The sequence below is a fragment of the Balaenoptera acutorostrata genome, chromosome 3 (assembly GCF_949987535.1).
Source record: "Balaenoptera acutorostrata chromosome 3, mBalAcu1.1, whole genome shotgun sequence".
In the NCBI taxonomy this organism is placed as follows: Eukaryota; Metazoa; Chordata; class Mammalia; order Artiodactyla; family Balaenopteridae; genus Balaenoptera; species Balaenoptera acutorostrata.
In genome coordinates this window covers 59803393-59826779 of record NC_080066.1, presented here as the reverse complement: position 1 = coordinate 59826779, position 23387 = coordinate 59803393, and the positions used below count along the sequence as shown (strand labels likewise).

At 45.7% G+C, this 23387-nt stretch overlaps 1 protein-coding gene across 5 annotated transcripts in view; it reads left to right on the top strand.

The window, feature by feature from the left end:
• Nucleotides 1-23387, top strand: part of TBC1D2B (TBC1 domain family member 2B) — an 89050-nt gene that overhangs the window by 2536 nt on the left and 63127 nt on the right. For 2 of the 5 annotated variants that reach the window (XM_057544782.1, XM_057544783.1), the window contains exons 2-3: nucleotides 1668-1718; nucleotides 18139-18292. In XM_057544782.1, the coding sequence (XP_057400765.1) occupies nucleotides 1668-1718; nucleotides 18139-18292 (205 nt within the window). The remainder of the gene's footprint in view (nucleotides 1-1667; nucleotides 1719-18138; nucleotides 18293-23387) is intronic. The other 3 variants (XM_057544785.1, XM_007198507.2, XM_057544784.1) reach the window with 3 other exon arrangements.

Below are 23387 nucleotides of genomic sequence, written 5' to 3'. Positions count from 1 at the left end.
TATCTTTTTGTATGTTCAGAATATTTCTTTAAAAAAAAAGGAAATTGATTTTCATGTAGGTTACTGACTATGGAATATTTTGGTATGTAAAGTTGAATTAGTCACAGAATAAGACAGCATGCCTGAGACAAAGGGTTTGCTTTATAAAAACAATGGAAATGGGAACACAGGCAAGGCTTTTCAAAGGAAGGGAGCAGTCAAAATGTAAGGTTTCAGAGTAGGGGTGTGTTTTAGGAAGGATTTTTTTTTTTAATTATTATTTATTTTATTTATGGCTGTGTTGGGTCTTTGTTTCTCTGCGAGGGCTTTCTCTAGTTGTGGCAAGCGGGGGCCACTCTTCATTGCGGTGCGCGGGCCTCTCACTATCGCGGCCTCTCTTGTTGCGGAGCACGGGCTCCAGACGCGCAGGCTCAGTAACTGTGGCTCACGGGCCCAGTTGCTCCGCGGCATGTGGGATCTTCCCAGACCAGGGCTCGAACCCGTGTCCCCTGCATTGGCAGGCAGATTCTCAACCACTGCGCCACCAGGGAAGCCCCTAGGAAAGATTTTTAAAATTTAAATTTAAATTTAAATTTTTTAATTTCTAAAAAATTTATTTTATTTATTTTATTTTTGGCTGCGTTGTGTCTTCGTTGTTGCGTGGGGGCTTTCTCTAGTTGCGGCGAGTGGGGGATACTCTTCGTTGCGGTGCGCGGGCTTCTCATTGTGGTGGCTTCTCTTGTCGCGGAGTACGGGCTCTAGGTGCGCGGGCTTCAGTAGTTGTGGTGTGTGGGCTCAGTAGTCGTGACTTGCGGGCTCTAGAGCGCAGGCTCAGTAGTTGTGGCGCACAGGCTTAGTTGCTCTGAGGCATGTGGGATCTTCCCGGACCAGGGCTCGAACCCGTGTCCCCTGCATTGGCAGGTGGATTCTTAACCACTGCGCCACCAGGGAAGCCCCAAGAAGGATGAATTTTATTGTACAGTAATTCCTTCTGAATTGTGGGAGTAAAAATTTTATGGTGTTAAAAGTGGAAATTAGCAATTTATCTTCCTTTTCACCTTTCAGGTCTAAGAACTGACTCCCATAAGCTTGAATGCTTCCCTTTAGGGCTGCTTAGCGGTAGGGCAGACCCTGATTTCTAAGGGGGATTGTAGGTTAGTGAGGATTAAACCCTGCTCAAGCTTCAGCTAGTTGTATATAATTTTATAGATACCATTTCTTTTGACGGGTTAAAAAGAAAAAAAAATCAGCAATTTGCTTATTGTATTATCATACGGTTCTTATTTTAAAGTGACTTTCTGCCTTCTCTGGAGGAGCTGTGGTTTTGTTGAAGTTTTCCAAAATGTTTTACTGCTTGAGTCTTAATGAAAGCTGATATTGGAATTTCTTGGTAAAATTTTCTATTCATAAACTCAGGGATGTGGGCCTTATTTTACAGATGAGGGAACTGAGGCCGGAGAAGGGATGTGATTTGTCTGAGATCTTGAAGATAGACTCAGATGCTCTTGGCTAGTAGAGACTCTGGGAACAGTGAGTGTCCAAAATGCCAAGTATCTAATTCTATTATCAGTTTTGACAAGTCTCCCCCTTTTTTTTTTTTTTTTAACTTTGGATTTCAGTGGTTTGGGATTAGATAAGATGTAGTGGTTTTTCCCTTACTGCATTTGATTTCTGTCCTTTTCATGCAGAATGAAAGCACCAGGAACATTTTACCTACCGATTCTTTACCAGGATGTAAGGTAACTGTTACTAGACATTTGGAAACTGCTACAACAGACAGAAACTGATGCTTCCTGTGTGTGTGTGTGTGTGTGTGTGTGTGTGTGTGTGTAGAGGTGCTGGAGGCTTCTCACTGAGCTTTCCTGGGATCTGAGGCACAGGAGACCGTTCTGGAGTGAGCTGGCACTTAGGGAAGAGAGAGCATGTGACTGACTGGGGGTAAAGCTTGAATGACCCTGCTCTGCCAGATCTCCACAGTCCCTGGAGCAAGGAGCGTCATCAGACTGTCAGCAGATGCACTCCGCTCCCTCTCCTCCCTTTCTTGAAGGCATATGGTGCACAAATGGACATGTGTGTTGGTTTCTGAGTCGCACGTCACGGAACAATCATGCATCCCTATTCTTAACCCACTTTTGTGGGAAGGATGCACATTCTCTGGTGTTGAAACTGCTCTCAGCTTAATGACAAACATTTGCTAGCTTGGGTAATCATAGTGTGTGCAGTACAAAATAGATGTGGTGAACCAGCCTTCTTGGCTAAATGGTTCTGCTAAGCTGTTCTTCCCTGGGGCGTCCACTCAGGGGTCTTGAAATGTTATTTAAATCTTTTATCGAGACATGACTTTCCATGGATTTTTCATGGTTTCCCAATGAGTAAGTTCCTTAAAGGCAGGTATAGTCTCACAGGTGTGATGTCGCAGTGGCTTTCTGTCTCCCACTGTCTGTCACACAGGCCTCATGGTAGTGTGGCCTCCACACTGTTTCCTGCTCAGGAGGCCCCAAGCACTGCTGTTTGCATCCTTGCCCTCCCAGAACAGCACCTGCACAAAGTAGGTGCCCAGGCAGACGTTTGTTGAACGAATGAGTAGAAGGTCGTTACCCAGTAGGCACTGGTTTTGGTGTGAGCTCCAACCCTTTAGAAGTGATCAGCCAGAATTCTCAAATGTATTAAATGACATTCTCACCACATGTCATGGAGGTGCCTGCCATTCAAGGAATGCCCAGTAAATATGACAGGCATCAGGGGTTCAAAAGAGGGATTACCGTCGGTCCTTAATTTTCAGGTCTCTTGTATTTCATGCCCACAGTCTTGACTCTGAGGACACTGTTGTAGCAGTGGGTGAATGTTTCATGTAAAAGACCATGTAGTAAATATCTTCGGTCTTGCACCAGTGCCATCTCTGTGACTACTCTGCTCTGCTGTTATAGTACAGAAACAACTGTAGACTGAGTGTAGCTGTGTTCCCATAATTTTTGTTTATGGATTCTGGAATTTGAATTTCATGTAAGTTTCACATGTCACAAAATACTGTTCTTTTGGGTTTTTTTTTTTCAGCCATCTGAAAACATAGAGACCATTCTTGGCTTGTAGCTGTGTAAAAATAGGCAGTAGGCTGGATATGGCCCTCAGGCTGTAGTTCCCTGGCTCTGGTGTTTTAGGAAGGCCTGGACACTTCTCATTCATTCTGTCACTTACCCATTCTGTGTGCTTAGGCACTGGGGGTATAGACTGAACAAGGTGAACACATTTCCTGTCCTTGGGGAGCTTTCTGTGTAGCCCAGAGACAGACGTTAATAAAAACAAAACCAACACCAACCAGTGCTGTGAAGTTTAAAAGGAAAGAGATGGGATGCATGTATAATAGGGGGTCCTAATTTAGTTTGGAAGGAGGAGGGCTAGGGAAGACTTCCTGAGGAAGTGACATTTGAGCTGAGGCATAAAGGGCACATTGGTGTTGACTGGAGAAATGGAGAGGGGAATAGAGTGTTCTAGGGAGAGGAAATGGCAGGCACAGAGCCCCTTAGGTGTGTAGGGGACTCAAGGAATGCCCGATGGCAGCTGGGGTGGAGGGGAGGGCCTTGGGGCCCGAGGTGTAGGAATCAGCAAAGAATTCTCAGCAGGGCTTAACAAATAGTTGGGTTTTTTTTTTTTCCTCCCAAACTGATGGTTGGGTTATATCCAGTATTTTCATCTAATTATGTTGGAGGATTGTCTTGTCTTGTGTTTTAAGAGTTGAAATATTAATATGTTACCCACTGGAAAACAGGTTTTAAAGTTGATAAATGCAGAGTTGAAGATCTTGTGGTCCATTGCCTCTTAAGCACCACTGTTTCTGAGCAGGGGTTGCTGGCTCGGGGGCTGTGTGGCTACAGCCTGCCCCAGCCCTCTCGGTGGACTGCCTTTCCCAAAGCATTCCTCATGGCCACCTTCCCTGACTTCTCTCATGTCCCACTTGCTTTGCTCATATGCGTGTTACCAGTTTTCTTCCCCTTTGGAGGAAACCGTTGCTTGAGAAATGGAGGGAGGGGTCTCATGCATTCAGGGTTGAGACGTGAACACCAGCTCTCCCATCTCACTGAGGCTTCTGAGGGGTGGACGGCTCTCCTTGTTCAGGTGCCTGCATCCATCATCAGCCTTCCCATCTCTGGGCAGAACAAAATATAGATAATAACCCTCTTTCCAAAGAAAGAAAAGAACCCCATTGTTGTAGAAATGACTCTCCGGTTGGTGGAGTGGAAGGGGTTTTGATTAGGAATTTTCAGTTCTTTTAGAGATTTATGTAGTAGGGTCTTAATGACATTTGAGTGGGTGTTTAGCTACATCCCGGCAGGCCCAGTCCTCAGTGGATTTTGTTCACTTTCACAGAGTGAATGCAATATGGAATGGTGAATTAGGAAGTAGTGATGCTTCTAACTAGTGTTCTGCTAACTACTCTTCTTGGGAACTCGGTGAAGTGAACGTGCCGGGCACGTGTATGTGCGAGGCCTTCAGGGGCAGGAGGCTGAGGTGGTCCCTGGAGAGGCTGCAGGTTTCGTGATCACCCAATAAACAGTAGCTCACCAAGCTGCACAGGAAACCCCGAATGGACGGATTCAGGGTGGTGTTGCTCCCTAAAATGGGTCTAGTCCTCTTCCGGTTTTTGAGCATCTGATGCTGTGTCCTACTAGAGCCCAACTCCCTGCGGGCAGAGTTTTGTCCCTGGTTCACCGCTTCAGCCTTAATGCTTAGCAGAGTGTCAGGCACGGATTATATGCTCTGTATATACTGGGTAGCCGAATGAATACTTCATACCCTCATGTCCTCTTGGGGTGGGTGTGTGGTATGCTCTTCTTGCACGGTCAGAAGGAGATTTGCAGTGTCCATTTCTTTCTTTAGCAAATATATTTGAGCACCCACCATGTTGTAAGCATTATGCGTTTTCTGTATATACAGCAGTGAAAATTTTCCATTCATTTCAGAAACTGCAGTGTTGACTTTAAAAATAGATAAGCACCTGATAGCTTTGAAAAAAACTTTGGAGAGAAACCATTTTTGTCTGTAGTATTCAGAGTTGGGAGTAAATATCAAATGTCTGCAAGTTTTTTGATCCTGAGGGAGGTCTGGCATCTTTCCATAGTAAATAAAGAGGGGGGCAGGGAATCCTGAATGTAAAGTACTGATTTGGATATCACCCAGAGCCAGAAATCTGTGGTTTGTACAATAATTTCTGTGGGCATTGTGGAATTGGGAAGATCTGTATGACTGATCACCAAGAAGAGCTCCCTGGAGAAATGGGCTGGGGAGTTGGTTAGGTTTTGGTATAATTGTATAGCTGTTCAAAGGTTTAGTTCCTTTAGGATCAACAAGAAGTGTTCCCAGTCTGATGGGAATCAGCATCTTTTTCATGAGTTTGCATGCTTGGCCATTGCTTAACTTCTTCTGACTGATTGTGTGGGAAAACTGGAATCTGGGGGAGAAGGGGACATTCAGGAGCTGAGATCCTTTGGCCTCCTCTCTGGCCCTTTCCAGGGCCAGCCGTCCTGGAAAGAGCAGACTTCCTTTGAGCAGTCTGCCCTCAGGCGAGAACTTGTCTGGGCGTCGGATGGCAGGCCTGGCGGTGGACTGGAGGCGGACAGGCCAGTGTTATCAGAGATGTTGATCTTGGATTACAGGAATTATTTCTAGGCAGCGAGCCCAGTTTTCATTTCCCTTTCCAGCTCTGTGATGTCCAGGGGAGACTGTGCTTGCAGAGAAGGAGCCTGTGTTTGGAAATCTGATGCAGGCAGCCAGCCGTTCACCTAACAGTCTTGGTTGGGCAAGGCCGTGATGGACATCTAGTGGGAGTCAGGTGTTGCCTCTGGCCTCTCAGAGCTGTCCTGTTCTGGGGTGTTATTAGGGCATTGTCATCAAGTGGCTCTGTGAGGTGGAGGAAGTCATTTGGTGTTTTTGTTCCAAGGGTCATTATCCCTGAGTCAGAACTGATGAGACCCTCAGATGAGCCCGCCCTGCCCCTTGTGTGATAGAGTGAGAAACAGAGTCCCACAGCTAGTTAGCGGCAGCTCCGGCACTAAAACCTCCCCCAGACACCTGAGTGATATTTAGCCATATTAAACCCAGCAGTTTGATGCTATTTGCCATCTTACTCCCTTAGTAGGAAATTAGGCTTATTCTTGTTTTTAGTTGTTGTACACAGATTCTGAAATTGTACATTTACCTCTTTGGTGCTGCAGCATAGATGTAAGACGTTCAAGTCACATGAAGATTGGAAATTAACAGTATAGATGATAAACTTCCAGTGGGGGTTGATTGATTATAGACATTAGTGGTGTTTCCCTGGCAGGACTAGACCTGCACATCCCTGTTCAGGAGCCTTCTCTTTGGAGGTGTGCAGAGGAAAACTGACCCTTGGTGTGATTTCTCTTGCTGCTCTGTAAGCCATGCCCTCTAGCTTCAGAAGTGAACCAGTTTTGGGGCTTCCCTGGTGGCACAGTGGTTAAGAATCCGCCTGCCAATGCAGGGGATGTGGGTTCGAGCCCTGGTCTTGGAAGATCCCGTGTGCCGCGGAGCAGCTAAGCCCATGTGCCACAACTACTGAGCCTGTGCTCTAGAGCTCGCGAGCCACAACTGCTGAAGCCCGCGTGCCTAGAGCCTGTGCTCTGCAACAAGAGAAGCCACCACAATGAGAAGCCCGTGTACCACAACGAAGAGTAGCCCCCGCACGCCACAACTAGAGAAAAGCCCGCGCGCAGCAACGAAGACCCAACGCAGCCAAAAATAAATAAATTAAATAAATAAATTAAAAAAAAAAGAAGTGAACCAGTTTTTTAAGCTTCACAGTTTACACAGCTCTCTCACATATACTATCCCAGAGGTAACATGATGATAAGGCTATCTTTCATTTCTGTCCTTTAAAGGGAAGCATCTCCTTGAGAATTGTGGTTCTCAGATTGGTGTGGGGAAGGAGCCTCCTGGGATCCTGTTAACATGCAGGTTGTGGGGTTCCCCCCTAGAGATTCTGGTTCGGTTGGTAGGCCAGGGTGGACCTCAGGAATCTGCATCCTTATCCATTGTGCCGACCCTTCTGCTGCAGACCTTTGTGGTCCTCTCTTTGAGAAACACCACTCTCCACCAGATCGTGAATAACTGCTCTCTTTGACTGTGAAGTAAAGACTGGCCCTATTTGAGGATGGTTTTCTAAGCAGACTAGAAATAACTAAACTGCGTGGGTGGAGACCAGTGAAGTGTGAGCCATTTATCCTTAGGTTGACACTCTGTGGTTTATATCTGCTACCTTCTTTGCATTCTGAGTTTCTGTGCTCCAGAGCAAAGGTTTGGGGCCTGTGACTCCCTCCTCGCAATGGCCCTGAAGTTTCTGTCTCCCGAGCTGATCACTCAGTCACTGGCACAGCACCACGTGCCAGTGTTCCTCCAGGGCCGTTCAGAGCGAAGCTCCTGGAGGGCGATAGTGTTCGCTTGCCATCCTTAGGGTGATTCTGGGAGAGTGAGTTTTAATGATTACCACCACCAAATAGCTGATAAGGACTTTTAGAGCCCCCAGCTTTTCACCCAGAGAGGGATGAATAACCGATTGATATAGGAGAACCATCTGGCACTTTCTGGAGGTACCAGCTCTATCTTAAAAGACTGTTAGAAATCAACATGCTTCCCAAACACTCCTGTAAATTCACTGAAAGGTTAGGCAGATTTCTGGTACCAGGCTCCCATGTTCCTCCTAATCTCTGATGGGCGGTGCCTGGGAATCTGCCCCTCCCAAACCCCAGTTCATAAAACTTCATATTAAGTCAGTCATTCCTGTGTCCTACTTTTAAGTTAAAAACCATCAAGCCAGAACATTGCAGTGTTGCATGGTGTGCGGAAGCCATCGCAGACAGAGGTGGCGTGGGGCTCTCCACCAGTCTGCTGGCTGTTGCTGCAGGAGTTTTTATTTATCCTGAGCTCATAAAACCCTGGTGCTCTCTTTATTGTGCAATGGCAGAGCTGATAGGAGCCATAGGAATGTAGCCCTGTGGTCACTCGGAGGCCGCGTGCTCCCCTTCCCTCTGAAACAGAAAGCGTTTTGACAGGCTTCCACACTTCCTGCAGGGAAGAGCAGGCCCAGAGAGTGGCCTTGGCCTTGCCCTTGCCTTGGTGAGATCTGTCATCTAGGCCAGGCCCCTCACAAGCCCAGTTCTCTTTATTGCCCTCTTTTCTAGAACACGCATTTGCTTGTCTTTGTTCTGTTTGTAGTCTTCTCCTCGTCCCTTGCCCTTAGTTTGTAATCTCCATTAAATTGTTAGAGATGGGTTTAAGGAGTGGCTGATCTCTCAAGGTGTTTGCTTTTTAAAAGAAGATGCTTGAGTATCAGAGATGGCAAAACTCCTCAGACTGCTGCCTCCCAGAATGGGTGAGAAGTGGGGCACCTTTCCGAGGAGAGGCTGCCCCCCACTGCCAACCGTCCAGGGAAAGTGACGGCGGGGGAGGTCTAGGTTCTTGCTCAGCCTTTGAAAAGGATTTAGATGAGAATTCATGTAATTATTTTGCAAAATAAGTTATATGAAAATGCTGACTTCAGGATAGCCATTCAAAAAGACAAATAAGAACGTATCGTGTTCGTTAGAGGAATGGAGGTCTGTACGATAGCACTCCATTTTCCGAGGAGCCAGGAGATCCAGTATTATTTCCCTTCTCGGCATCTGTCACTGGGCTGAAACAGAAGATTTCAAAACTTTCCCAAGGAAAAATTACTTTTTTTTTCATTGGTACTGGGCCAGATCCCTTGAGATTGTTTCCAGGCGCATGGTTTTGAAATGTTCAGAAGAATATTTGGAACCTAAAGTTATTTATCAGATATGGGGTTGTAGTCTGTTTTTCATCTGAGTTTTGTTTTGTATTATCAGACTGTTTACAATGTTCTTGTGCTTTTTATTGCTTATGGAAGAATTACCTTGGAAATCCAGATATCCTTCTTTCTTTCTTTGTTTGGCCACGCCTTGGGGCTTGTGGTGTCTTAGTTCCCTGACCAGGAATTGAACCCAGGCTACAGCAGTGAAAGCACCAAGTCTTAACCACTGAACTGCCAGGGAATCCCCCAGATATCCTTCTTTAGATTTAAGAAACGAAAATTCCTTCATTATGAACAGGCATTGCATCCTTTTAAGATATGACTGAGTCAAACTATGCATGCAGTTTAAATTGCTTTCTATGACGTGTGCAAACTTAGCCCATCTGTATTCTCTTCTTGTGGCTCTCTCGTGACCGTTGGTTATTCTGTTCTTCTGGCTTATAAACATGGTAGGCACTGACACTTTGGGGAGGAGCCCAGAGTTCACACCCTAAGTGGGTGACTGGAGTGCTCTGTCATCACCATATAGCATGATTGGTTCTGTAAGGGATGTCGGATGGCCTCATAGATGGGATGTTTGAACTGTGTCTTGAGGGGTGAGTAGGCGTTTGCAAATGGGTTTAATTAGTGCAGTAGGAGGAGGGGTCGTTGAAGCTGAACTGGCTTCTGTGTGCCTGTTGTGTGGGCAAAAGGCTATAGTCCTGTGGAGTGTGGGTCAGTGTAGGCCAGGTGACCATGCCAAATTGCCCAGCACTTAGAAGCCACCAGAGAGTTTTAAGCATGGGATAAATGTGACTTAGGTGACTATGTGTAAGAAGGGGGTTTGGGGAGGGGCGACTGAGGACAGCAAGACCAGTTAGGACGCTCTTGCAGAGGCCTGAGGTTGATGAACCAGGACAGTGTCAGGGAGCGGGAATCTGAGAGACTGACAAAGGGATTCTTCGGGCTTGGAGACCTGGCGATCCTATTATGCTGGAGAACGGTTCCTCTCTTCTCTACATTTGTTTATGTGTGGTCTTATTATTGCTCACTGCAGTCTATTTTTAAAGAAATGTCTTTAGAGAAGAATTGTGGCTCAGAGCATCCGGTGGGAGCACCTTATAGCCAATTGATGGTCATACTCTCTCCAACCCAGTGAAGCTGTGCTGAGCCCCCCTTCGATGTCCTGAGGACCTTCTGTACTGTCAAAAAGACCAGCCTCTGATGTGGGAGTTGTCCTTGCCCATGAAGCCAACACACTTTAAGTTGAACTTGGCTGTTGGTTGGGGTCATCAACATTTCAGTATCTGAGAAAGACCACAGAGGAACTTCTGATTCCTGCTGACATGCTGAGAGGATGGATTTTGTCTTGGACGTGCGCTTCTCCGTCTTCCCATTAATAGCAAGGAGGACAGAGCCAGGTTTGACTTTTGATGTGCCAACTGGCTGTGAGATCTTGGGTGATCATGGTAATATGGATGGTTGACGCCTAATGAGTGTGCCAGGCACTGTTTTGAGCTTAACACGCATTAACTCATTTAGTCCTCATAACAACATCACATGAAGTAGGTTCCTGTTATTCACATTTTGCCAATGAGAAGTCCGAGACACATTAAGTAACTTGCCTAATACAGCTAGCAGATGGCAGAGCTGTGATTTGAACTCAGTTAGGCTCCAGAGTCCAAGTAGGTAATACTTTGGGAAAGTAGATGATACTATCTTGTGAGATTGTTATGAGCTTTAAATGGTAGCATGTATAAAGTGTTTAGCACAATGTCTGGCACATAGTAATTGTTTACTTAATGGTATCTAATATTATTACTAATATGCACGTATACATTATGAAATAGTCTATATAATTTTATTCCATTTTTGTAAAGAAAATTGCTACAAGTATTTATGGATAGAAAAGTATCTGAAAGGATGTACTCCAAAGTGCTGATTGAAGTTATTACTGGGGATGTGGTTATGTTCATTTTATTTTCTTTGTTTTTCTGCATTTTTCAGATTTTCCACAGCAAACGTGGGTTATTATTATTATTGAAATAAAAGTCTAAAATATGTTGTTGGGTTTTGTTTTTGTTTTTTGTTTGTTTTTTTAAAGCTGAATAGGAGCTCCCAGGCAAACAGGAGCTCCCTAAGTGCTGGCAGAGTGAGGTGCCTCTGCAAAGCTATGGAACTCCACACTATGTTTAGTGACTTAGAATTTGTTTGGTCTTTTTCTCAGTTTGTCTTTTAATTTTGTTTATGGTGGTTTTGGACACACATCCAGATATTTTTCTCTGCTGTCTTTCTTTTTGGGTTGAGACAGGCTTTTACATTCCAAGAGAATAGAAATGTTACAGCAGAGACTTTTTTCCTTTGTGTTGCTGGGGTAAATAATCAACGCAGTGAAAATCAATGCCTCCCTGCCCCTCCTCAGCCTGGAGTCAGCTCCCTAGAGTTGCCCGTGCGAGAAGCAGCTCTGTGGCTTACAGTCTGAAGATCTGCCCTTCGAGCCTTCAATTTGGGGCTCGGTCCTGAAAGATCGTTGGTTTTCCTGTCCACAGCATCAGGACGCACAGGGCATTTGTTGTCACAGGGCATTCGTCGTGGCCGTTGATTGCACTTCAGTGTGAACTGTTCAGGAGATCTCTGCACAGACCTTCCGTGTGAAGTGCTGCTATGCCGATGGTTGGATGTAAAGTCAGATCATCCCTTGTGTACCTTTAAAATTTGGCAGAAATCTATGCAACTGTTGTTACAAGATGCAGAAAGAGACAGAAACTTAATTTTAATTTACATAGGCATCTTCTACTAATTTAAATGGTTTTTATTTTACATTCAAATCTTGAATCAATTTTGAATTTATTTTCTTTTATATTGTGACCTAGGTTTCACACCTAGGTTGTAATTCATAATACTTTTATTTCTTTCCAAATTTTTAGCCAGTTGTCCTAATGTCATTGTTTAATAATTAATAATTTTCCCACTGATTTGATTTGAAATGCTACATAAGTATTTTATATCTATTTAGCCCTGTATTTTGATCCTCTGGTAGTAGAGTGCTGGTTTAATTATTGTGGCTTTATAATATGCTTACTTATTTGGTAGGGCAAAGCCTCATGCCTCATTTACTTTTTCAGAATTCTCAAAGGTTAAACTTCAGATGAATTTTATAATTTCTTTCCCATGCTTTGAAGAACTTTTTAGAATTTTGGCTGGATTTTTTTTTTAAGTTTCTATAATGCATACAGATTTCTTAAATGTATACCTATGCATTTTGTGTTTTGTTTGTAATTGTGAACATGTTTCTAACTGTCTGTTGCTGGTATAAAGGAAACGTTTGCTCATTGGGAGGGTCTGAGAGCCAAAAATTGACCAGGTCTCACCCAGTTCTGTACCCCTAGTGTTGACTGCTGCATTGGCCTAACTCAGGCTCTTAATAAATATTTGCCAAGCGAATGAACAAACATTTCTATGTATATGGTGTTCCTCCTTTTTCTTCTTTTGGATTACTTTAGATAGATTCCCAGGAATGGAGTTTTTGGTTAAAGGAAATGAGCATTATTATAGCTTCTAAAATGTGCTGAGTCTTTTTAGATGGAGATTCTTTACCAAAGGGCTGGAGACCCAGGGGATGAGAGTGCTTGGGTCAGTTGGTGGTATAGTGAGAACGTAGTTAGGAGATGAGGCCTGACTCCCTGTGTGTGCTGCAAGATAGTGGCTCCAGCCCCCATCCCCAGTAACGCACTTGCCTGCAGGAGTGGGCCCTTAATAAATGTGTGTTGAGATGAATTAACTTTACTGTGGAACTTTTCTGAGCACCAAGGAAAGAGCTGGTGTTGGAGAGAGGGAAGTCCCTGGGGCCCAAGAGAAGGGACAGGTGTCTGGGGCCCATCTCCCCAAGAGTGGACTTGTTTTGGGCTACTGGAGGTCTGGGTGCAAAGGCTTGTGGGAACAGCTGGAGTATCGCATGGTTCTTCTCAGCCAGCTTTCAGGGACTGAATTCCACCTCAAGCTGGACGAGGCACGGCCTGGTTTCCATTCTCTGAACTGGCACCTCACGTCATGGTGCCTAAATGCAGCAGATGTCTGTCACATCAGGACTGTGCCCACCCAGTCCTTGTCTGCCCCCAGCTCCCCAGGACATTCATGCAGCTGTGTAGGGGACAACCAGAATGGCTTTCCAAGATGTTTGGCGTGGTCTCTCATGTTGGGATTTGGTGCCATATTTGAACTATAATTTTAGCAGTTTTGAGGCAGTAGCAGTAGCTGAACATAGGAAAGAATGAGTCAGATATATGAATGCTTAACTGCATTCCAGTCACTGTGCTACGCATCTTGGGCCATATTGAGGCCAGCAGGTTTTGCCTTTGTCTTGAAAGAACTTAGACTAGTGAAGAACGCACACTGCCATGGGAAGCTGTCCTGGGCTACATGGTGCTGTGAGTTCCCCATTCCGAGGATGGAAAGAGCACGCAGGTCAGGGAAACCTTATTTGGGTTTTGAAGAATGAGTAGGAGTTGGAGAGAATGGTGTCGTGGGAGACTCAGGATATGGTCCCGGTGAGACTTCAGACAGTAGATGCTGACACTGACCTGTTGGATGCCTGCCTGGCATCGGCTCTTACTGTCTGCTGAGCTGTGAAGCTTTGCCTCGTCTCTGCTCCTTCCAGCATGATTGGAATGTCTGTCTGGCTTTCCAGAATGTGGGACTAAAGCATTTCAAATGGTGATTTGGGGTAGGGTGGGGCAGATATTGATTCTCTCTGGGTTATGCTGGTGGTGGTGATAAGCTTCAGCACTGACTGGCTCATTTGTCACCAGCCGGGCTGCAGCTCAGTGGAGCGAGCCCTGGTGACAGACTCCTTGAGGTGCTGTCTGTGAAGCCAGATCACTCGAGCGTCCTTGACTTCCTTTGGGAGCGGGCAGTGAAGACACTGAAACTGTGAGCCATCAGCCAGACCAGCCAGGCCCATTCTTCGGGGTCCCCAAATAATGTTGGCATCTCCATGGACATTAACAGAGCATGGGGTGGTTGGAGATATGGAGGTACCTAGTTAAAGAAGAAAGTTATTTGAGTCATAAAGTCCTTTGGGAGGTGAATAATGTTGGCTGCCCCACACTCTCAAGAACCCCATGCCCTTGGTCATCCCCAAGGCCGTTTCCCACCCGCTGGGTTTCCCACCTAGCCAGATCTCCCACCAACCTTGGCTCTCAAAATGGAATTTGTTTGCCATCATGATCTAGACCAGCACTGTTCAATAAAGACAATGTGAATCAGTTATATACTTTAAAAAAAAAAATTATTTATTTATTTTTGGCTACATTGGGTCTTCGTTGCTGCGCACGGACTTCTCTAGTTGCGGTGAGCGGGGGCTACTCTTCGTTGCGGTGCGCGGGCTTCTCATTGCGGTGGCTTCTTTTGTTGCAGAGCACGGGCTCTAGGGTGCACGGGCTTCAGTAGTTGTGGTACGCAGGCTTAGTAGTTGTGGCACGTGGGCTCAGTAGTTGTGGCTCGTGGGCTTAGTTGCTCTGCGGCATGTGGGATCTTCCCAGACCAGGGCTCAAACCTGTGTCCCCTGCACTGGCAGGCGGATTCTTAACCACTGCGCCACCAGGGAAGTCCCGCCAGTTATATACTTATAAGTTTTCAGATACCCACATTAAACAGGTAAACTTAATTTTATAATTTTTTTTAACTTTTATTTATTTATATTTATTTTTGGCTGTGTTGGGTCTTCGTTTCTGTACGAGGGCTTTCTCTAGTTGCGGCACCCGGGGGCCACTCTTCATCGCGGTGCGCGGGCTTCTCACTGTCGCGGCCTCTCTTGTTGCGGAGCACAAGCTCCAGACGCGCAAGCTCAGTAGTTGTGGCTCACGGGCCTAGTTGCTCCGCGGCATGTGGGATCTTCCCAGACCAGGGCTCGAACCCGTGTCCCCTGCATTAGCAGGCAGATTCTCAACCACTGCGCCACCAGGGAAGCCCCCTAAAATTAATTTTAATAAATATATTTTATTTAACCCACTGTGTCTATAATATCTCATCATGTGGTAGTAGCCGTATTTCACATGCTCACGAGCCATGTGTGGCTAGCGGCTACTGTGTTTGGACGGGGCAGATCTAGACTAACTTTACCTGGCTAACTAACCAAGACTGGGGCAATGAAGAGACTAGTTTGTGATTCTACATCTAATTAGGACTGAACAGGCCAAATCTCTGTTCAGTCTCTGTTTAAAAGACATCAAATGGGAAACACAGAGGCTTTGTGGATCGCTGCTGATTGTGCTGTTCTACTTTTAATCCTGTGCCGTCTCATGGGTCTCAGCTCCCTGAGGGAAGGGCCTCTGGGGGCTTCTCCGCCTCCTTGGTCATAGCACATGCCCCGGAACCATGTGCCCCCAACAGCCTTTCACAGCTGCTTGGGGATTGAATTCGAGATGCTTTTAGTGGTTGCTAGATTTTTTTTTTTTGAAGGAAATGAACCCCAGTTAATCATTGTCTCGAGGTAGTTTTGCCTGCCTTATTGACCAGATTTCTGTAACATGAATAATATGTCAGACGTTGAGAGCATGTGATCTAAAAGTTTTTTTGCCCGAGGAATTTAGTGAGAGATGATTAAGAGGTTACTAACTGTTCCTCAGTCAGAATTTAAGACTCAGAGATTTAAAGGGAAAAGGCTTTCTTGTAACAAGCAGCTTTCTCATGGTGTTTGCATTGCAGGAAACAGCTAGAGAGGTTAGTGGTGGATCTGACACAGTATGGTCTTCTCCCTGGGATGGGGATGGGGATGGACGCCAGGCAGGGGAGCTGGTGGGAGGACCAGTACACATGCACACATGTGCACACACATGCACCTACTGTCAAAACACACACTTTCGCCTAAGCTGGGGGTCGGGAGACTAGGGGCTCAGTATGGACTCTGTGAAAGGAGGGAGGAGGAGGGATTAGGTGGGCTTTGGGTTCTGATTTGGCTGTCTCCCAACCCCTTACTCTTCCAGCCACTCTCTCCCCTCCTCTGGGAATGCTGGGGTCTCTTATCCTGCCTTGGAGCCAGGCTGAGCCCCCAGTGTCCACCCTGCAACCAAACTGCCACTCAGACGCCAGCTGCGCTTTAGGGCTCCTGGGCCTGAGCGAATCTCCTCTTCTACCTGAACCCTGCTTCCCCCCACCCCCACCCCCTTTCCAAGAGCAATGACTTTGTCTCATCTCATCATTGCCCTGCCAAGAATCCAGGAAGGCACTCGAGTCCTCGAGTCCCTTTGGGCGTGGTCCCTGCTTATCCCAGCCCCACCCCCCTCCACCCCCCTGCCAGCCTCCCCTTGCCTGTGCTGTCTTGCCTCTGGGCCTTTGCACATACTCTTGTCTCTGCCTGGAGCTTCTTTTTTGTCCTGTCCTTCTGGCCACCGGCTGCTTTCTCTTTAAGACCAAACTCCCGCATCATTTTATGATTACTTGTTCATTCATTTCTTCACTTATTTATTCAACAAATATGTATCTGGCACTGAGCTGGATGTTAGAAAAATGGAGACATCTCAGAGTTTATGTTTATTGGAGAAGACTGTGAACCTTTTGAATCCACAGGTAGCAGTTTTCCTAAACTTTCAGTACCTGACCCTTGCCCCATCTCCTCTGCACCCTCCAGTCACACCAGCCCCACCTCACCCACTCTGACCTCTGTCATAGCACTCAACACACTCTTGAAACTACTGATTTATTTTTCCTATCTTTCTCACAAGCCCTGATTCCAGGTTCCTGATAGATAAATATTAGTAGTAAATGTCGGTTGAATGTATGGATGAAATGATGGCTTGGCTGATAGTTGGAGGGATTTTCTGTAAGATACCCAGAGATCATGTAGTGAATGGTTTTCCTTACCAGGGCTGTGCCTGCAAGTGTCACTAAAAAGACTCCAGGTTGTAGCAAGAGCACTTTGCTTGTGGACAGTAGAGGTTTGGTCTCTGGCTTGTCACTTGCTCTCGGGCCTACAGAGCAGTTTTCCAGATTGCCTCTGACTCTGGGGTAGAATTTATAGGTGCTGAAACCACTGTGTCTGATGTCTATACACCTTACTGGATGCCACTGGTTCCCATAATCATGCCATGGCGTCCTTCTCCTTGGGACTCCTTTTGGGGGGCAGCCTGGAGACCTGTGACCCACACCTGCCATCTAGTTTGTTTGTTTATAGCTAGGTTCATTGTTTTGCGTTCCCTCTGTATCTTGATTGATTTTTTTTTTTTTTTAATGTTTATAGTGAAATTCACTCTTTGTGGTATATAGTTCTTTGAGTTTGGACAGATGCGTAGAATCATGTATCTACCCCCACAGTCATGGTGCAGAATAGGTTGATTACCCCAAAATCCGCTTGTGCTGCCCCTTTGTAGTCAGCTACTCCCTTCACCCAAGCCCTGGAAGCCACAGGTTTGTCTTCTGTCCCTATAATTTTGCCTTTTTAAGAATGTCACATAAATGGAATTGTATAGCCTGTTGGGACTGGCTTCTTTCACATACGCATGTAATATTCATCCACGTTGTGTGAATCAATCGTTTGCTCCTTTTTATTGCTGAATAGTATTTCATGGTACGGATGTGTCACAGTTTATCTGTTCACCAGATGAAGGACATTTGGCTTGTTTTCACTTTTTGGCGATTATGAATAAAGCCTCTGAACATTTGCATGCAGGTTTTTTTGTGAATGTATATTTTTATTCCTCTTCGTTGAATACCTAGGAGTGGGGTTTCTGGGTCACTTGGTAAGTGTATGTTTATAAGGAACTGCCAAACCGTTTTCCAAAGAGCTGCACCATTTTACATTCCCACCAGCAATGAATGAAAGTTCCAGTTGCTCTGTATCCTTTCCAGCCTTTGGTATTATCAATTTTAAAAAACTTCAGCCATTGTAATAGATGTCCTCTCTAGTTTTTAATCTGCAGTTTTCTTTGCTCACTCTCCCGGTTGCTGACAGGATCTAAATACCATTATTTGATTTGATTTGGCAGGGATGTTATCCATACCCATGTGAGATTTGACTTCTTAAGAGAATTTATAGGTGCTCAGAGTGAAAGGGCACTGGGGATATCAAGCCTTCCTAAAACCTTTTGAGGAAAATGTTATATTGTATCATTCTGTAATTTTAGAATTTAAAAAGATTTCTTATTATTAGGGTTAAATTCTTTATGTAAAAATTGCTATTTTCTTGACCAATTGTAGTGAACAAAAGTTACTAATCTTGAAATTGAAATTTCTTTGACCTGTTCTTCTTAACTCTCCCTTTCATGTGGCAAGGTGTCCAGTCTGTCCTCACAAAGCATAATTATTTTTTTAAGCTCTCTATGTTACTGGTGGCCATAACACTTTTTCCCCTTCCTTCTTTTTAGGCCCCTAATCGTCAACTCATGACTTACTGGTTACAAGAGCTTCAGCAGAAGAGATGGGAATATTGCAACAGTCTCGACATGGTAAAGTGGGACAGCAGGACCTCCCCGACTCCAGGGGATTTTTCTAAGGGTCTTGTGGCCAGAGACAACACAGGTAGGTCAGAAAGGGAGGGCACCTGTGTCAGTGCTTTGTGTATCGCCGTTTGACGTAGCAAGTCAGCTTAGCAGAGGAATTGAGAATGAAAATAATGGTGATGATCCCTTATAAATGGGCTGCATCCCATAGTTATTGAGGGCTTCTGTTTCCATGTACAGAATTGTATTCAAGCCCAATGACAACCTCAGGAGTAAGGCAAGGCTGGTGCTAAGCATCCTAAAGAGACGGTACGGCTGAGGGCAGTGGGTAGTGAGTTGTGGTGCTGAAGTCCAGTCTGACTCCAGGACCAGCCTGCTCTCTACCCTGTCTGAAGGTGAAGCACCCACACCCGCAGCCCTGTGCACAGATATGTGTGCACACTGGGAAGATGTTCTCAAAGCACTCACTGTGATTCAGTGATGCTTCTTGGGAAGATTTTAACTATCAGACACTAATTCCATTTTATCCTGGATCTGTGGTATTTCCATAACTCATGCTAATCCCTGGCCGATTGCCGTATGGAGATGATGTGGTTTTATATTTGAATATCAAAAATTAAAACCCTGTGATCTTCTCATGACTGTCTGGTGGTGCTGAGCCTTGTTAACTGAAAGAACAGGACTGTGGTTGTACACAGACCATCCCCCGACCCGGCCCCTGCAGGGACTGCTGAGGTGGGGCTGTATTTGTGGTCCCTCTCTTCACACAGGGAGAAGAGCAGGCCCAGAGAAACCTGACCCCTGGGCCTTGAAGTAAGGCATGAAAAGGCCAGGCCATCACACCAGCATTTCTTAAGGATTGAAGGAGTGCATATTGGAATTTAGCCAGCATGGGCTAGTTCTCATGCCTATAAAGAGGTGTGGTCCAAGCTTTGTATCACCTGCGGGACCTTTGCTCAGGAAAACACAGGCTACAGTCAAGCTCCCTGTAAATGAAAGGTGGCATTGGCACGTGTGCAGCCAACTTGTTTTGGAAACAAACGCCTTCTTGGACTTCTTAAATTATTTTTTTCCTCCAAATCCCTGTTTTCCTGCCAGCCTTGTTTTTACCAATCAGCAGGTTAACCCTCTGGTCAGTGAGAAATTACTGTGTGTACTTCATTCCTCTTCCTATGCTGTGCTATGAGAGTTCTCAGGTCATTTTCATGGATGTCTTAACACAAATGATAGCAGGAGCTGAGAGGATGCCTCCAGTTTCAAGCCAAAACCCCCTCTATGTTTAATTTCTACTTCTGCTCATTGATGACTGAGTTATTTAAAAAACCACTATTATAGTGCTTTTGATCAAAAGAAGCTCTATAACTCAGTATCAGTCACTTGGAACGATTGGAAACCCTGCAGGGAAACCAGCAGTATTCATGGTGGTAGCTAGTGCCTCTGGCACAGACGATACTCACTTTGCCTCTGTTCCTTCTTTCTGAGGACACCAAGCACTTCTCTCTAAGGGAGACTCAGGCGTTAGACCGAGAGGAGGACCAAAGGAACGAAGCCCTGTGGTCTCTTTATAACACGCATCCTTCCTTCTTTTAAGCCAAAGTGCTGAGGCTAAGGAGCCGGTAAAAGCACCTGCAGCCCGCATTTGGTTCTCTGCATTTGGTTCTCTGCATTTGGTTCTCTGCATTTGGTTTTGGGACTCTAGCATGGGAATTTGGAGTTGGCACCCTCTGGTGTTTACTCATTCATTCAGCAAGTAGATGCCCGTGATGGGCTTGGATCTCCCCCCTCACAGAGTGTCTAGTCAAGCAGAGTGAAGAAAAAGTGAGATCACATGAGAGGGAAGGTACAGGGTACCAAGGGCCATGAATGGGTTGAGCACAGCTTTGGGGTGGGTGGGTACACTCTCTGAGATCTGAGGATGACCAGGAGTCAGGCCAGGTAAGAGGAGCGCAGTGCCCTCCAGGAGGTGGAAGGAGGGTGTGGCCAGAGGGGGAAGGCAGTGAGCTGAGCCTCGAGGCACACCCAGGGCCAGGGTGGGAAGGGCCTGGACCTCTGGGCTTGGGGTTTTGGACTCTCCTAAGAGCAGTGGAATGTCCTTGAAGATTTTATGTGCAGAAACGACTGTAATTTTGAACTTCTGCCGATTTTTATATAGCTTCTAAGAACAAATAACGAAACTTTGGACGACCAGGCAATTTGCAAGACTATAATTATTCAGGAAGTCAGAAAGTCTAAAGGAGGAAGACAAGAAGAAAAGGCTAGATTTTAGTCACCCTCCTTTTTTGTCATTATTTTAGATAAAAATTGGTTAAAAGATAAAATGAGTTAAGGTATGTGGTGGTGCTCTGTCATGTTTCTGAAGCCATGCTTGTAGTTATCTGCTCTGTTTATCCTAAATCTTGCTAACTCTAGCTAGGATTGAAGACAAATGTTTTTATTACTCTGATTTACATTAAAAAATAAAAATTTTCCTACTGTCCTCTCCTTGTTACCCAGTTTTTGGTAACATTTTCATTTGTTGTCTAATAGGTGTCACCCATCAGTACCCTCCTAGCACCGAAATTCAACATGGGGAAAGATATAGGGAATTAACGTTTGACAGGCAGTTGTATCTTGGAAGGCACCTCTGTCTGGTGGAAGGATCCCTGTGGGCCTGGGTTTGAGTCTTGGCTCTGATATTTACTATTTGTCAGACTCTGAGTGAGTCATTTTCTCTCCAGTAAAGGGTAGCAAACTGCAGCCTGTGGAAATGAAGTTTTAGCAGAATAAAGCACCACTCATTTATTTGCATATTGTCTTTGGCTGCTTTTGCACACCAGTGGTAGAGTTGAATAGTTGTCACAGAGACCATTTGGCTCACCAGTCTAAAATATCTACTACTATCTGGGCCTTTAAGAAGAAGTTTGCTGACCCTTGCTGTAATGTCTTGAGCGTACCTCTCTTTTTGAGCCTCAGTTTCTTTATCCGTAAAATGGAGATTGTTCATTCAGTCTTTCACTCCAGGCATTCTTGTATTCTAGGCATTGTGCCAGTGCCTGGGATGTAAAGACAAATAAGTCATGGGTCATGTTCTCAAGGAGTGTGTGGTCTAGTGAGGGACCCAGATAGGTAAAGAGGCCTGCACAATGCAGTCTGGTAAGCACAGGGCCAGAGGTGAGCACAAGAAGCTTACCTGCGTGTGGGTGTTGGAGGGTAGGGTGTTGGTGGTGTCTGAGAAGGCTTCCTGGACTAGGAGAGGGCTGAACTGAGTCCTGAAGAGCTGGCCTTGTGAAGCAGGCAAAGGAAAGACCTGGAGACCCTAGAGACCAGGGCCTGACTCGAAGGTAGAGTGTGTGGGCAGGAGTGACACAGAGAAAGTTGGATGGATGATCAGGGACCAGACCTGGAAGGGCTTATAAGATAAGCAAAGGCACGGCCAGTGATAGGGTTGGATATGCATTTGAGATGATTAACCATGGCCGAGTGGGTGAGAATGGATTCCTTGGCAGGACAAGAGGAAGGGAGACCAGTTAGAAGGCTGGTTGAGCCTAGAAATCATAGTATCCTTGAGTAGGGTTGCAGCAGAGAAGATGGAAAAAAGTGGGCAGAGTTGGGAGATTGTATGGTGGGAGAACTGGTGGATTAAAAGGTGGGATTAGCTTTGAGGGAGAGGGAAGGCAGAGGGTACCATCCAGGTCCCAGGCCCCCCAGGCAGTTGGCTGGATGGGATTGGAAGGAATACTAACAACAACCTTGTCCCCCACCCGTCCCCATCCCGCCAGTAGTTCTGTTTTGAGGGTCAGATGGGAAACTGCATTGTTAAGTGTAAAGTGTCAAGTGTATTATATATACACATGTATACATGCATATATGATATTATCATTTTGAATCGGTTAGGATTATGTTCAGCCGCAATTAACAGGAAACCTAATAGGGACTTACAAATAGAGATTTATTTGTCTCATGATGGCAGTTCACAGCTGGCGAAGCTCCTCCCCAGTGCCACTGAGGGACCCATTCTGTTCTCCAGCCTTAGAGTATTAGCTTCCCTCATGCTAGCTGCCTTTGGGAGTGGCACCTATATCAAAAAGGAGAATGCTTTCCCAGAAACTCTTGCTTTATGCCTTATTAACTAGAACTGTGTCATGGGGACTCTGGAATGGAGTTTGAGACCAGTGTTTTAGCTGAGCATGTGGCCACCATCAAAACCAGGGTCTGTAAGGAAGAGCTAGGATGGGTATCGGATAGGCAGCTGGCAGTGTCACATAATTGCCTACATTAAATTTGTTTTCAAGAGTTCATGTTTCTAGAGTAAGAATCTGTTCATCTGTGTGACTGAAATTTGCAGCTTTACATTAGTCAATCAAGTATTAGAAAGTGAGATGACTTTGTTTTATCTGATCTGTCTGCCTTCCATCTGCAGCCTGGCCTCTGAAAGTTATGCCACGCCTCAGACACCACTCTGCTTGTCTTCCGTGTTTGGATAGATAAAGACCTAGTTTCAACACAAAGGAATAATTTGCAAAGATAAAATCAAGAGTCTGCAGTCCTTCATAGCTGTTGAGAATGAGGCAGCCAGAACCCAAAGGAGGCTTGTAGCGAGCTAACAGCCTCATTACAAGCCGTGTGTCCAGCACGTTCTGTTTACTTCATTTCCCATGTAAACTAATAGGCAACCAAGTCAGGGATAACACGACTTTGTTTTTTTAAGACTTCCTGAGAGTTCAGGAGTACAGAAGCCCTCACCATCACAGGAGGAAAATGGTGCAGCGAAGATGGTTTGAGGGATGAGCACAGCTTTCCTTCTCTGAAGCAGCCTGAGAGTAACTGCCGGCCTCTCGGCTTGTGTGGGAGCAGGGGGAGGGGAAGGGAAGTGGCTGCTCGTGCCAGTCCTCCCCCAGTTTGAGCCGCGCCCTCTGTGCCAGTGCTGGAACTGGTGGGAGGGAAACCGTAGGGTGGGACGCAGGCCCCACATTAGCAAAACCACAGGAATTCCATGGAATCGTTTCATGTCACAGTTCCCTAAAGCCATCAAAGAAGCTGTGCTTCTACGTTATCCTGTTTGTAAAGTACTACAGAATGCCATGTGTTGTTTTAAAGTGTAAGTCACCGTGATTATCAGCCTTGTAGCTGAGAGGCAGCCTGATCTAGTGCAGAAAGCTTATGGAATGAAGGGCACACACCGTTTCCCCCTCTGG